Source organism: Drosophila gunungcola, unplaced genomic scaffold (genome assembly GCF_025200985.1).
Source record: "Drosophila gunungcola strain Sukarami unplaced genomic scaffold, Dgunungcola_SK_2 000088F, whole genome shotgun sequence".
In the NCBI taxonomy this organism is placed as follows: Eukaryota; Metazoa; Arthropoda; class Insecta; order Diptera; family Drosophilidae; genus Drosophila; species Drosophila gunungcola.
Window position 1 is genome coordinate 75,383 of NW_026453250.1, and position 14,665 is coordinate 90,047.

Consider the following 14,665-nt stretch of genomic DNA (forward strand, 5'->3'; position numbering starts at 1 on the left):
GGGGCTCACTTGAAACTGGAAACTTTGGCGAACAAAGGCGAAATTGGAATCCGGTCAAGTGCGTTGTAGTTGTAGTTGCGAATGCCGTTCGACAACCACCGTTAGCCGGCACGGCACCGTAATGTGCAGCTCTCACCCCCTTTCACCGCCCCTGCTCTCATGGGTCAGCAGCGCTCTCTGCAGTGCGCTCTCTTTCTTGCTCTCTCGCCCTTCCTTTCAGAGAGGCTGTGGCGCAGCTCAGATAAGTTCGATGTGGGTTCCGAGTTTAAGCTCGGTGCTCTCCTCTTCGTTCCTTCATTCCCGCCGGAGCAGGAGTCGCAGTTGGTCGGCTTTGTACATGTGAAGCGAGCACAAGTCCGTGCTTTCACCGAGCAGCCGGAACAACAAGCGCCGGAGTCGGAAACCGGAACACAAGCCGTAACCGTTGATATTTTTTTTCTGTGTTGGGTTCAGTTATTGAGTGTGCTAGTGATTAAATAGTGAAATGAAATACACTTTTTATTTTATGAGTGTTAAAAGTGATTTTATTGTTTATTATAATTAACAATACAGCTTAGCTTTGTTTCTCCTTTATCCTCCCCCCTCTTATTTCCTACTACGCAATTTCGCACACACTCACGCACTTAAATTGCGTATAAAGCCAAATGCGCAGCAAATTGCACTGCCACGCCCCTTCCAAAAACGCCCACGCCTCTGCAGAGAGAGAGATGGAGAGAGAGAGAAGGCAAAAGGAGCTGAGAGAGCGGGATGCTGTGTGTGCGTGCGTGTGTGAGTATGCGTGTTTTTGACACTTCCTTGTGCATTTTAGGGATACACACAATGTGCGTGTGCAGTGACATTAAGTGAAAAGCCAAAAATCATCAGCTAACTAACTTTAAAAACTATAAATCACTTAAACTTTGGAGAAAATACCAGGAAAACAAAGAAAAAACAAACGCGCAAAAAAATAAATCCAACAACGCAAGATTGCGCCCCTGCAGGCGTTTGTGTGTGAAGGAATTTCTTCAAAGGATATTTAGCAAGAGAGCGAGCGAGAGTGAGAAGAAGAGGGGAAGCCCCGTGCAGGCAGGACGACCAGTGTGCGAGCGAGATGGACAGCTCGCCGGATCTGTCGCTGAAATTGCGACGCGGTTCCAGCGATTCGCGGGATAACTTCTACATGGACTTTGCCCAAGGCATCGACTCCGACATCGAGGAGGTGGACAACACGGCCAATCCGGAGGCCGTGGCTGTTCCGCCACCGCCACTGCCCACAGTTTCGCTGGCCGAGGAGGTGCTGCTCCTGGTGGCGCCACCTCCGCCCTCATTGCTGGGTCAGCCACTGCCCACGCTAACGGAAACGGATGACATTCCTCCCACGCCCACGCCACCACCACAGCAAAAGGACGAAGAGGAGGAGGAGCAAGAAGAAGAGGATCAAGCTGATCAAGAGCAAGGAGCAAGGGCAGCACCTTCGCCACCGGGTTCGCCCATTAATTCAGTCCTGGAACTGGAGCTAATACCACCTCCTCCACTGTCACCCATGGAGGATGCAGGCCTACGCACCGATGACGATGGCGAGGAGACCGATGATGCAGAAGAGGTGGTGGCCATTCCGCCACCCCAGGCAATGCTGGATGATGTAGATAACCCAGAGGGGGAGCAGGAGGAGGAGCCGGAAGAAAGCGCCAAGGAGGAAGACGAGGAGGAGGAGGACGACGACAAGTCCACGCCACCGCCACCCCTGCCACCACTTCCCTCCAATCTCTCCTATGTCCAGGGCCACAATCTCGGCCAGGTGACCCCGCCCCTAACCAAGTCGCCATCCAACTCGCCTTCGCCGCCCGTGACACCGCCCCCGTGTCCGGAACTGAACATCAGCCGGATGGTATCGCCACCGGCCCAGCACATCAGTCAGATACCCCCACTCACGCCCTCCGACGAAAGCGAGGGCGAGGCGGAGTCCCAGCCCAACTCACCGCCACCCAGATTGGAGGCGGAACAGCCGCCACCCGGAATGGAGCACGACGACCCGGACCCGGACCCGGAGGATCAGCAGCCCGAACCGGAGCCCGTAAGCGGAGCTCGCGAAGACTACAGCCGCTCGCTGGACAACGAAGATGAGTCCACCACTATAACCACACCGCCCAGCAACGGCTACTCTGCCTCCTCCATCATAGCTCCGCCGCCCGAGAACTTTGCGGAGTTGGAGGAGGACAGAGGCTTCATACCGCCACCGCCGCTGGAGCAAGAGCCCGAGGAAGAGGAGGAGGAGGAGGAGGAGCTGACCAAGGAGACGGATGAGATATCCGTGGACAGGGAATCGCTGCAGGACCAGGCCGGCGATAGCATCAGTTCACCGCGGCCGGCCAGCATCTTGACGGGATCAATTTCCACATCAGTTGGAGGAGCAGGAGGGTCACCGAAGCCCGAAAGTCGCGGGCCGAGTCGCAGTGGCAGCCAACGGTCGCAGTTGAGATCGGGATCACAGCAGGGATCGTTGCCAGGATCACGGGGTGGCTCTCGAATAGGTTCCCGCACGGGATCCGTGGCCTCCGCCCAAGCAGCTGGCGTTCTCTCCCCGCAGGCCTCCCTCAAATCGCAGACCTCGATACGCTCGCAAGGACAACACACGGCCGCACGAAGTCCCGTCGGATCCATCAAGTCCGGATCGCAGCGCGTGCAGAGTCCGCCGGCCGGAGAGGGAGCCCCGGCGATGCCCTCGCCACCACTGATGCGGAGTCCGCCGCCGGAGTTGGCACGCCAGATGCACAGTCCGCCAAGGATCACGACGCCGCCGAGGGTCTGTAGTCCGCCGCTGGTCAGCAGTCCGCCCAAACTGGCCGAGTCCGCTGCCGCCGCCGTGGGAGTTGCAGCCGGAGTCAAGGAGCAGATCAGGTGAGCTAATCATAATAATGGATATTTATTGGGGAAACAAATGTTCGGATAACCAGCGAAAAGATCGTTTTCATTGATTCGGTTTCGTGAGAGCCTCATCTTTTCTATAGAATTGACAAACTTTACAACCCTTTTTAGGAATATCGAGAAACTTAAAAATTTAACATATTTAAATGTTATAATTAATACACAATAATATGATATTGTATGAAAAGAGAGCTATAAAATAACAATAGGACATAACAAGTTATGTTCGGTATTGGAAAGGCAGATTATTGTTTGTCTTAATAAGTGACATTTGTGCATTCAATACGTAAAATGTGTAATATATAAAAAGATCTAAAGGGTACTAGAAACTTAGGGGACAATAAATGAATATTGTTATATAATGATGTTTGAGTTAACTATGAGCCAGAAGGTAATTATTCGATTAATTATTATTCACAGTTTATTAAAACTCGCACAAAAATAAGATATTCCCTTAAGGCTTGCGAAACTTCTTGCACAACTTAAGATGGAAATTATTTAGGGTTTTAGGCACAGAGCCCAGAGCGTCCCCTAAGATGCTGCGCTCTTGTCGTGTATCTAACTGAACCATCTCGTCTGGTTTCGGATTCCCTAGGGCACTCCATTAATTGCATAATCGTCCTCAGAGCGGCGCATGTCCTCATCCCCGATTTAATCTAACTACGTACGGCGAACTCATTCTCTTGGCCAGCCTCCATTAGTCGCTGCTAATAGCTCAACAAAACTGTTTAACTTGTGTGCTCGTGTTCATATCGTGTCAGTTCATTCCCAGCTCCTCCTCTTGGTACTCTTGCTCCTCTTGGTCCTTCTGGTTCTCCTCCTCCTGCCACGTAAAATGCTCCATCTGCACTCACTTCGCTGCTCCGCTTTGGCGTTGTCTGTCTGCATCCTCTCCTGTACATTAATTAAACATCACGTTTCCAGAGCAACACCCTGACAAGTTTGACGCCGTAAACAGAGACGTATACTGAGAGAAAAGCGTGTCAATAAATAATTTAAAAAATATACATTAAACAAATTTGGAAGAAATTATGATGCCTTGTAAGTTAAGCTAAGTTACTAAAAGTATTCTTATGCTAACAAGTTCTTCAGATTATGTCCTCAGATAATTTAAAATTTAAATCAATCAGTTTCGACAGGCTACCTAAGTTGGTTAAATTAAATTTCCAATATTTTTGCAAATTATCTGCTTGACTTTGATGGCTGCCAACTCAATATAATAATCGTTCAGTGCAATGGCAACACGGCGTATGCTTCACTTGAATTGCGTATACGCTGCAGCCGTGGTTACTGGTTAAGGAGGGGTTACGGATGGGGGTTATGGGGGTCACGGGTGAACACGGACTGCTCGATTGGCTTGACATGCACAAATTGTTGCAGCTCGAAAACAGACTGCTTAAAAAATAGTGAAAAAATGAAGAGGTGAAAGGTGAAAAGGATGCCCTGGCAGCAGGTTGTTGTCCTCGGCCATTGCCACGCCCATTATTATGTCGCTAAATGCAAGCGGCTCGACTGCAAATTGCCCCCAGGCTTGAGGCTGCCTGAAAGCACCCAAAAACCCCCCCAAGAACCACCACAAAATGGGTCAATTGAAAGTTTGTTGCGCCATGTGCTCACTGACAACTTTTGTGCGATTGCCATTGCGGTATTGTACATTTGTCCGACTGCAAGGAGTACCCATTAACGGACATTTACAGGCCCCTTTTGTCCGGACCTCGGAACCAGAACAACGAGTCTCCGGGGTGAATGCATTCGCACTCATGAATTCGTGATGTCTTCCGCCTTTCGATCCGGAAATAAACTGCTCCAACTGACTGACAGGTAACCGGATTGATGGTTGCTGATTGAGTCTCCACTCTTCAGATCGATCGGAAGCTATCTGGGTACCAATAAATGTCAATGACACGAGTTTCAATGCGGTGGAAGTTTGGTATAGGTATAGAAAAGTTGTATTGATCGTTCTATTACTTGCAAAAAGTTCCTATACTATTTTTATACGGCTTTTCTTTAATTTATTCATAGCTGTGTCCAATATTTTTGGAGAGTTTTTTTACAACACCGAATAAATTTGGGAAATTAAATTAAAAATTAAAAGTCATTGACGAGCTTTTCCGTACTTAAATATGTAAAGATCTTATGGGTAGACCTTTTGAAACTTTTCAATTTCTCAATAAAAAATTTCATTCTTATGTGGATTTATTTGTTGGGTGAACAATTTTTAAAGTTAAAACACAATATATATACTTCCACTTGGCAGAAGGATAATCCACTCAAATCGCTTAAGTTCCTTGTAGCTTGGCAACAAATTGCAACTTTGATTGAGAGTTACTTGTGGAGTGGCCCTCCTCAAAGTGTTTGCTTTACAGGTCGCGTTGGTTTGCCCTCTTTGACTTTGTGGTGCAGCAAATGCAGGTGGGGAAGACGATAAAAAGCAGGCTGGTTCGTCATCCTATAATACACCAGTGGTGCAGCGGGGGCAAAAGGTTACCGTCGTTTCGGGTTAACAACCCCGAAAAAATATGAGTACAACAAAAAGGACGCCATGAAGTATGCAGCACGCTTTTAGAAATCAGATTACAAGAGTGCTCGAGTGCATGACCCACACAATTGCACAACCGCTCCTTGTGTTGCATGCACCCCATGTCTCTGTTTGTGGCTGTGTCAGTGTCGGTGACTGTGTCCTGATGTCAAGGTTATTTATAAGCCCGAACCCCTCCAAAACCCACCTCTACCGTCCCCTTCCCCCAACACTTGTTGCCATTTTTCCGCACACTGAAAAAAGATGTGATTATTTGAGCGTAAATTTTATTAAACGAGTAGGTTGATATCCTTTTCAAACTGAAATGCAGTAGTAAATATTTTTATTTAATTTTATATAATACCTTTGCAACATAAACTAGTCTATATTTGATAGTAGGTTTATAATATTCTTGTTTCAAAATATTATTGCTTAAAAAAAACATGGTATCAGATCAATTTTGAATATGAAAGTTGAAAGTTTGAGTAAGTCAAATATAATTTCTACTCTGAAATGAAAGAGTTCCTAAAAACTGCCACATTTTCTCCATGTTTCTGCCTCTAAATTGCAAATGATGCGACATCTTGCGCTCCCGCTGCCAGATGTCGTAATGATGCCTCGGCATGACTTTCGAGTGGTTTGCGTTTCGGATTTAAAATTGCAATGGGGTCGATTTAAATGCGAATAAATGATGCGTGCTCGGATCTCACGGATCTCTGTTGGCATGGGAAGCGTGTGAAGCAGGATGTGGCCCCTCGAAAAAACCCATCCCCCTCTCCGGTTTCAGATTCACCTGTCATGCGACATATGCCATGTATGCATGCCGCTCCGCCTTAATTAAACATCCCAATCACGTACTGAAAAATTTCATATTTCCATTAAGCCAGCAAACATATTGCGGTTGTGTGAGTGCCGCCAGCTAAAATACTAGCAAAAATCTCCATATCCACTTATCGAGGGTACAGTGCGAGTTAGGTTTATCAGGATGTTTAAGTAAAATAACTTTTTGTGACAAAAACAATCCATTACATTCGCATTAAAAGGGTTTAAAACATTTTTTTCTCGTTAAAAATTTATAAATTAAACTCATTTTGGTAATAAATACTTAATTAATGAATTTATGATTTGCTTTGGTAGTTTTTTAATTACTATAGTTTTTTAATTATAAGTGCTTAAAATCTATTAAATCTTGTGTTGTTTAATGTTTCAAATATCTTTCTAATGTAATAAACTACATTTATTTGAATATACTTTTGATTAAAAAAAGAAAAAAACCTTTTTCTAAAAATCAAATTGGTTACCCATTTATAAGTCAAACGCTTTTTAGTAAATATAAATTATTTGTTTATAATAGCTTTTTAATAGTATGGCTTTTATTCTTCAGGTTAACGGTTTTTTACTTTTTTGGGTTGTGATTGGCTTATCATCTATAAAGCCCTGCTAAAATCACGAAACGCACTGTATTTTTCACATTTGTATCCCGATTTGTGCTGTGTCCACTAGACGGCGATTAGTTTCAATTGCCCGTGGCGAATGGATGGGGACTTTTCATTAAGTTTCTGTTTCGAGTGGGTATTGTTCTTTTTTTGCCAGCTCTATGTGTTTATCTCGATCTGAATCTGAATCTGTGCTGGCATCCGTAACTGAATCTCTATTTGTATCTGTTATTAAGCGCAATTTAGGAGCTCACGCTGTGTGTGCCGGTGGGTGGAAGTGGGTGAAAGTGGGCTGAGGTGAAGGTGGGTGTTCCGGAAGGCCAGAGATTCCCCCAAAATCACAGTGTCTATAAATTGTGGCCCATCATCATCTTGCTGGGTTTAAAGTTCAGGCGAAGGCTGTCGACTGGCCACCAAGTTCAATGTATCCGCGGCGGAAATGTCTGGCATCCGATACAATAAATCCCCGCACACGCGATATATATGTATACCTATGTATATATGATTTGAAGGGGAGACCATTATTTAATTAAGCCGTAGTCGCATGTAGTTGTGTCTGCAAAATCGGGTGCGGGGCTTAAAACCCAGTCCACCGATTCAGTGAGCCCACGTCGGTCCGCCAATCCAGCCACGCATACTATACTTATTCTATATTCGCTAATGTCGACCAAATCCTCCTCTTCCTCTTCCTCCACCTCCTCCGTTTCCAGCTCGAGCAGCAGCACCGCTGAGCCGCCGGAGGCATCAAAGCCATCGAAGCCACCGATAGCCACTGTGAGCTACCAGGATGAGCAGCAGCAGCAGGCACCAAAGCCACCGGCGGCGGCGACGGCGGCGGCGACGGCGGCGGTGGTCACCAGTCAGCCAAGGTCGCACTTCACGAGCAGCCACCATCACTACCACTTGCCGCACCAGTTCCAGCATCCGCACCACCAGAACCACCACACCCACAGTGTCCGGGTGCCCACGCCCACTGTGCCCAGCAGCTATGCCCCGCCTCCGCCCCCCGGGGACAGCGGGAGCAGCAGCTCGCCTGGGGATCGCCGGCGGCTCTTCATGGCTGCCGTTCCTCCGATTGCCACTTCATCATCCCTGATGACAGCGTCCGCTGAGCCGGCGGTGGCCATATCTCCGGGCAGAGTGTCAGCCCGCTCGGGATCGCAGCACCACGTGACCATCGACGAGTCCAGCCTGCCCAGTCACCGGGGCAGCAACATCGTCCAGGAGACGCCGGGCCCCAGTGGCCTAATCATAGGCGGTGGAGATGGCGACGGCGACCGGGACATTGGCGGCGGCGGCGGCGGAGGAGGAGGCGACAGCTCGGATCCGCCCTCCTCGCCCGGAGGCAGCAGCTCCCAGCCGGGAGCCCTCAGCGGAAGTCAGGCGGACGGACAGCTGGAGCTGATGTACCACTCGCACCAGTTGACCAACTACCCAGTGCTGCCCGCCATCAAGCGCACCCACCGGCCATCATTCGTCTATCCGCCGATGCCCAGGGTCAAGGCGTAAGTAGAAACCAATTAAAATTTTAATATTTTTGGGAACATGAAAATACATACTTACACTTTGCACAGTTTTAATAAATGAAAATGAAATGAAAATGAAAAAAATTAGACCGCGAATTCTTAAGCAGAAGAAATCAACATTCACCAGCCCATTTGTATTTATTTATTTGTTTTTTTTTTTATCAATAACGTCCCTAAAGTGATTAGTTGACGATCTTGAAGAATGTAAACCAATAAGCATAATGTTATTGAAATGAAAAGAGTTAGACAATTATTTTAGGCACTTAAAAGTGAACAATGTGGGTGTATTTATACCATTTTCTACTGAATACCTCTAAAAGTCTGTGGCTTAACACCAAACAAATACCATTTGTTTTTTATGACTTTTTATATATACTTTGGCATTCTCAAAATATAATACCTATTTATTTTGTTTCGTTTCTATTTTAGCGGCGATGCACTGGCCACTCTTTTCTCCGCACTTTATGGCAAACTATTGGTCGTGATGGGCATAGCATTTCCCATGGCAGAGGTTATATCAACCTATATCCCACCCTCCTTTTATGAGGTGAGAGCTATAATGTTTGGCATAATTCATAACAATTGGTTTCGCTACTACAGCAATCATGGTGGAGACTATTTATTTACGTTGTATCGTTATTGTATATTTTCCGCTTAGGTTTACTATTTGTACTTGTACATTGGCAGCATGATATTTCTGTTCTTTATGTACGCCACTTTGTTATGGGGTCGTCCCAAGTTGCCGGTTCCAATTGGTAGGTATAAGGCGATTTTTTACTTACATGTACGTATCCAATAATCTGAATAATCTATCCGCCACAGCCACTTCCCCGAACAAGTCGACGACGAAGGCGAGCGGAACGGACAGCATGGACGAGTCGGATACGGATAGTAACTCCGTGCACCACCGACTTCCCCCGGCGATTCCCGTGAGGCGACCATCGCTCCTTGCGCCGCTCGGAAGACGGGATGCCCACTACGGCAGCTTCTATCTGCGCATGGGCGCCGTGGGTGAGTGTTCACTGTACTTAAATTCAACGTTTTCGAATCATGTTTCATATGCATATCTGATGAACATGTTTCATAACAACCGATAATTCTTCAGCAGATGCTGATGGTCATGTATATTTATCATTAATTTAATTTAATTGATTTGTATACACCTTACAAAACAAAAATCACTAAAACCGATTATCTGAGATTTGAAAAAAGATCTGATTTCACAATTATCAGAGTTTGTCAAAATAACAACCTCAAACAACGATTATTTAAGATTTATATAAATACAAATCTTAAATAATGCTTGCTATATATTCATACAAACATAATACTCAAAAACCGATTATTTTTGATTTGTTTTCTTAAAAATCTGTGTTAAAATTTGTATTTTAGTTTTAAAAATATTTCTATATTTATATATAAATGTATATTTAATTCCTTAATGGTGAGAATTATATTTCAATAATGATTATTTGCAGTCCCTGGAAAATAATCGTAACTGTGTTCTGAAGAATAGTCTATATTATGTTCTTGTGCAAGTTTATATTAAATACTCTATAAATCTCACCTTCCATTTGCAGCCTTCGGAATCGGCAGCATGATCTACTCGGGTCTGGAGTTTGGCCAGTACTTCGAACTTAATCCGGATACCAAGTGCCACAACGTACTGCTGGCCTTGACCCCGGCCACCCGGATGGCCTTCATCTTCATCCAGATGTACTTTATCTTCCTGAACAACGAGCAGATCAAAGTGTATCGCTACAAGATTATTGCCCGCTTCGGCCTGATGCACATGATCGGAACGAACTTGGCCGTCTGGCTGAATGTGCTGATCCAGGAGACGAAGCACGAGATATTGACGTTCTACAATCCGGAGAACCGCACGCTTAGGATTTCGCACAGGATACCGGGACACTCGAGGGGCCATGCCATAGTCCAGCACGATCCGACGGCCCATTTGCGGGTGCCGCGTGGCCTGAAGGGACCCTATCAAATCTTCGAGTGCCGGCGAACGAACATAATTGGAACCCTGGTGCAAGATGCCTCGCCCTTCCTCTTTCCCTGCACCATTGAGTACTCGCTGATCTGTGCGGCCATACTGTACGTGATGTGGCGCAGCATCTCGCGGCCACAGACGCCCACGCCCCAGCGCCCGGACATGATCAGTTCGCCGATGAAGCGTTCGCCGCACCACTACTCCGTGGACTGTGCTCGCGCCCACAAGGGCCTGTTCGTGGGCATACTCATCCTGGTGCTGACCATCATATCGCTGATTATCTTCTTTGTGCTGATCTCTCGGCCGGAGTTCGTGGCCCTGGCCGTCACCGAGGTGACCATTTGCGAGCTACTTATCTACGGAACGGCCACGATAGCCACCTTGGTGGGGATGATCCAGATCCGTCATCTGCAGTACGACGCGTACAGAAGCTTCTCCCTGGACGACATACTGCTGGTGGGGGCGCAGACGGGCTCGTTTCTGTACAACATCTTTACGGTGATAGCCGGCCACTTTACGCTGCGCAGCGATGACATGCTGGTGCCCATCAACGCCCTGGCCTCCATTGTGCAGACCGCGTGCCAGACGATGTTTATTTTGGATGCCAGCCGCAGGCAGGCCGTCAGTCCGGAACATTTGCGCAAGAAGCCGGGCCGCGAGATCGTCACCTTCATGCTGGTCGTCAATCTGGCCATGTGGGCAATTAGTACGCTGGAGAAATCGCGTGCCGAATCGCATCCCATACAGCTGAACTTCTACGGTTTGTGGGCCTGGACGATCATAACGCATGTGTCGATGCCACTGGCCATATTCTATCGCTTCCACTCGACGGTCTGCCTGTGCGAGATCTGGAAGCGGGCCTACAAGCTGAAGCCGACGTATATGTGAGAATTCGCCCGCTCGCGCATCCAGAGCATTGCGCAGCAGCAGCAATTCTGCGAGGATCTCAAGACGAACCTGTCCTACTGCTACTGCTCTACGACGCTGGCTGGCGGTGAGCTGGAGACCGTCGAGGAGGTGGAGAGCGGGGAGAGCAACTCCGGGGGATCGGGAGGAGGATCGGGAGAAGCAGTAGCAGCAGGATCGGGAGGAGGATCGGGAGAAGCAGGAGCAGCAGGATCCGGAGGAGCAGCAGACGAACAGCAACAAGGCGGCGACAGCAGCTGTGGACTGAGGGCACCCATCCGGGCGCTGTCGCCGCAGTCCCTCAACACGGAAAAGGCCTTCTGTCCGGTTTACGTGATCAACGGCGAATGAGTTTACGCGCACTTTGAGTTCATCGACGCCATCAGCGGCCATGAGCTCAGCTTTGTCTAGGACTTGCATCCGCTATAGGGCTCATAGCCGTCACCCTACATACACCACCAACACCACCACCACCATCACCATCAACCCACCCACCAACAAAAAACTAGGAACCCATCTTCGAGAGAAACATCCACCAAATGCTAAAACATAAATCTAAGCGGATGCAAGCGTTGAAAGCCCAAAAACATATCCTAGAAAAGAAACATTAGAAAGCAAAGAAATCAAGCAAGAATAAATCAAAACTTTAAGATAAATCAAAGGGTTAACCCTTAAGCTCACAAATCTAAGAGAAATCAATGATGAAATCCCAAGCAATGTCATTAGGGCGTATACGCAATTAATTACATGCCATTGCCGCTAGTGCGTATACGGAATATATTAAATGGTTTAAACTCATAACGCTTACTTTCTACCTGAAAGGGATTTTTCCAAACAGAATTCTCAAATGCTCCATTAAATCAACAGAAAAAAAGTCATATGCCCGGTTTTTAAGTTTTCATAAAATAAAGTTATTTTTTCTACTATTATACTAAAACTTTAAACTCTTAAAAAAAAAACGTTTAAACATTTCCTTTCTTTTAAAAAGACTTTATATACTTTGATATTTTTATACAATATAAACTCCCTTTGGTAGCAAGTGAGCGATATGAGAATTATTGTAGGCAAATCACGTAACCGTAGATGAATTCATGTTTACCCCCTACATACAATTCCAAATTAACAATCACGTTTGATAAATGTTGGAAATGATTGCAATCAAAAACATTTTATATATTTATATATAGTAACTGACTGAGGATCAGCAAAACGGGTTGTGAACCAACCGCACTACGACGTATGCCGCTTAACTAACGATCAACCAAATATAGAGCAGATATACCAAATATGTATAACCCAACAAGCGAGTTCTATAAAAGATATTTACAAGGCTAATTAATCGGTGTTCCAAATATACTCGATATATTTTAAAAATTCAAAGTTGAACGCAGAAAGGCGAGAAGAAAAGTGAATAAAAAGCTGAAGAAAAAAGAGAAGAAGGATAGGAGAAGTCATTAACCCCACCAGAAATCGAGGAACCGCAAAAGTTATTAAACAACACTGTACTACATAGTAGACGGTATACACAACCTAGCACCTAAGGATATATACTCACATGCATATGTAGACGTTCAATCCAGATGGCAAAAGACCCCCTTTTAAGAACCCTTAAGAACCTTTAAAAACCCCCCTCCCATGGATAGTTTTACCCCCTGTTGAGATGCTTGATTTGTAGCATAGCATTAATAATGAATTTGTTAACTTTAATTCGAGATAAGAGACATCTTGTTAGGAACCTTGTTTTGTCCGAATAGGTTTTTATGTGATACGTTTGTGCTTGTTCCAGTTCCAGTTCTAGTTCCCTTAATCCCTGCAAACCCCTTTTCAGTATTATTAAAGCTCAAAAAAAAAAAGTAGAAGGACAAATCAAGAGATTGCGAAAATATTCCAATGAAATCACTTACTGTAAGACGCACAAATCTATTTTAGGAGGTATAAATATGTATGTCTGTGTTTTTTTTTCTATACCATAATGGTATAAGATATCTAGGATATAGACTCCACTTACACATACAATGCGATATATATTTTTCAATGCCAAAGAGTTCTTTACGTAGCCTATGTTGTAATTGCTTTCTTGTTGAGTTCGAGTTTTTTGAATCTACTGACTCATCCATTGTAAATTCAAAGTTATATGAATGCCAAAATCGAAATCAAAACCAAAAACACGAACAAAAAAATCTTAAGGAACAACAAAATATATATATATATATATATATATATATATACTAAATTAGTTATTTCAATTTTATACTCTTACTAAATTTTTAACTAGAATTAACTGTAACTTTATATGCATTTTCTTACATGTATTTATTGTACACCGACTCGGAACACTGCTCGAAAAATCGCATATTCAGCGAAAAATCAAAATTGAAAATTGTATTGTATTTACAGCCGATTGTATTAGAATTTATTGAAACTAAGTAGTTACGACGAGAAATCGAACTCATTAGAGGAACTCCTATTCCACGTAGAATCGAAACGAAAAACGAAAGCAGCAAAAGGACATTTTATGCGATTTATGAATAGAAAAGCCAAAGAAAACCGAAAAAAAACCAACCGAAATATTCAAGTTATACCCGAAAACCATTATTTGTTCTTATTACTCAAAAAAGAAAATCAAAATAAATGTAGTAATCGTAATTGTGGGACTCACTTTGTAATTCGAACTGACATGATAATTGTTGATCACTGTGCGACTGTTCCTATTCGTTTCTGTAATTGTTTCTCAATGGATCAGAAATACATGTTTCTATTTGATCCATTGTCTGTTCTTCATCTAGTTCTTTATCAAATTCCATTTACTCTGACACGTTAAATTCTTAACAAATTTCTTTGGGTAGTTTCGTTTACTTTGAATATCCAAAATTACTTCGTAACTTCTTCAACTGTATCTTTTGAATTTCAATATCATTAAATGTAACCAATTAAATTGTTCAAGTATTCCTTAGGAATATTTGGTTTATTCGAATAGTAATCTATTCATAGATTAAGAAATTGCACTTTCCATAAATTTTTCGCGATCTTTCTCTGTTCTACAACCATTTTCAAAGATATACATATATTCCGGACTCATAATATCTTTAAAAAGCAAATAAATAATCTTTGAACCCTATTCATGAAAAAATTTTCAGCATTTAATAAAAACCATTCGCTTTCAAACTTCTTCCCATAATACTCAACCAATACAACTTGACTAAGCCTAGGAAAAGCAATTTGTATTAAGTGTTACAAGTATTTATATGTATTTACAATAATGGCTATGAAGATAAAGTTAAAAATCCAAGATAAAACTAGTCGTGAATGTTCTGTGTTCCCCAAAAATACACCACCCCCGTACATCCGAAAAAACTATATTGACTATAAAAGAGCAGTA

General features: G+C 44.4%; 1 protein-coding gene across 1 annotated transcript; it reads left to right on the forward strand.

Annotated features, from left to right (window-relative positions):
- The first annotated feature begins 286 nt into the window (after window positions 1-286).
- Window positions 287-13,848, forward strand: LOC128264998 (proton channel OtopLc). The gene is made up of 7 exons (XM_053000752.1): window positions 287-417; window positions 809-2,877; window positions 7,569-8,363; window positions 8,814-8,931; window positions 9,043-9,139; window positions 9,207-9,395; window positions 9,965-13,848. The coding sequence occupies exons 2-7, from the start codon at window positions 1,091-1,093 to the stop codon at window positions 11,266-11,268; spliced, it is 4,290 nt and encodes a 1,429-aa protein (XP_052856712.1). The 5' UTR covers window positions 287-417; window positions 809-1,090; the 3' UTR covers window positions 11,269-13,848.
- Window positions 13,849-14,665: the final 817 nt, after the last annotated feature.

What these genes read in the sequence shown, in the direction of transcription:
- LOC128264998 (XM_053000752.1), top strand. Translation starts at nt 1,091, where the DNA reads ATGGACAGCTCGCCGGATCTGTCGCTGAAATTGCGACGCGGTTCCAGC. An exon ending in GGAGTCAAGGAGCAGATCAG is followed by an intron (nt 2,878 to 7,568) that starts GTGAGCTAATCA and finishes CTCCGTTTCCAG; the next exon opens with CTCGAGCAGCAGCACCGCTG. An exon ending in TCTGCGCATGGGCGCCGTGG is followed by an intron (nt 9,396 to 9,964) that starts GTGAGTGTTCAC and finishes TTCCATTTGCAG; the next exon opens with CCTTCGGAATCGGCAGCATG.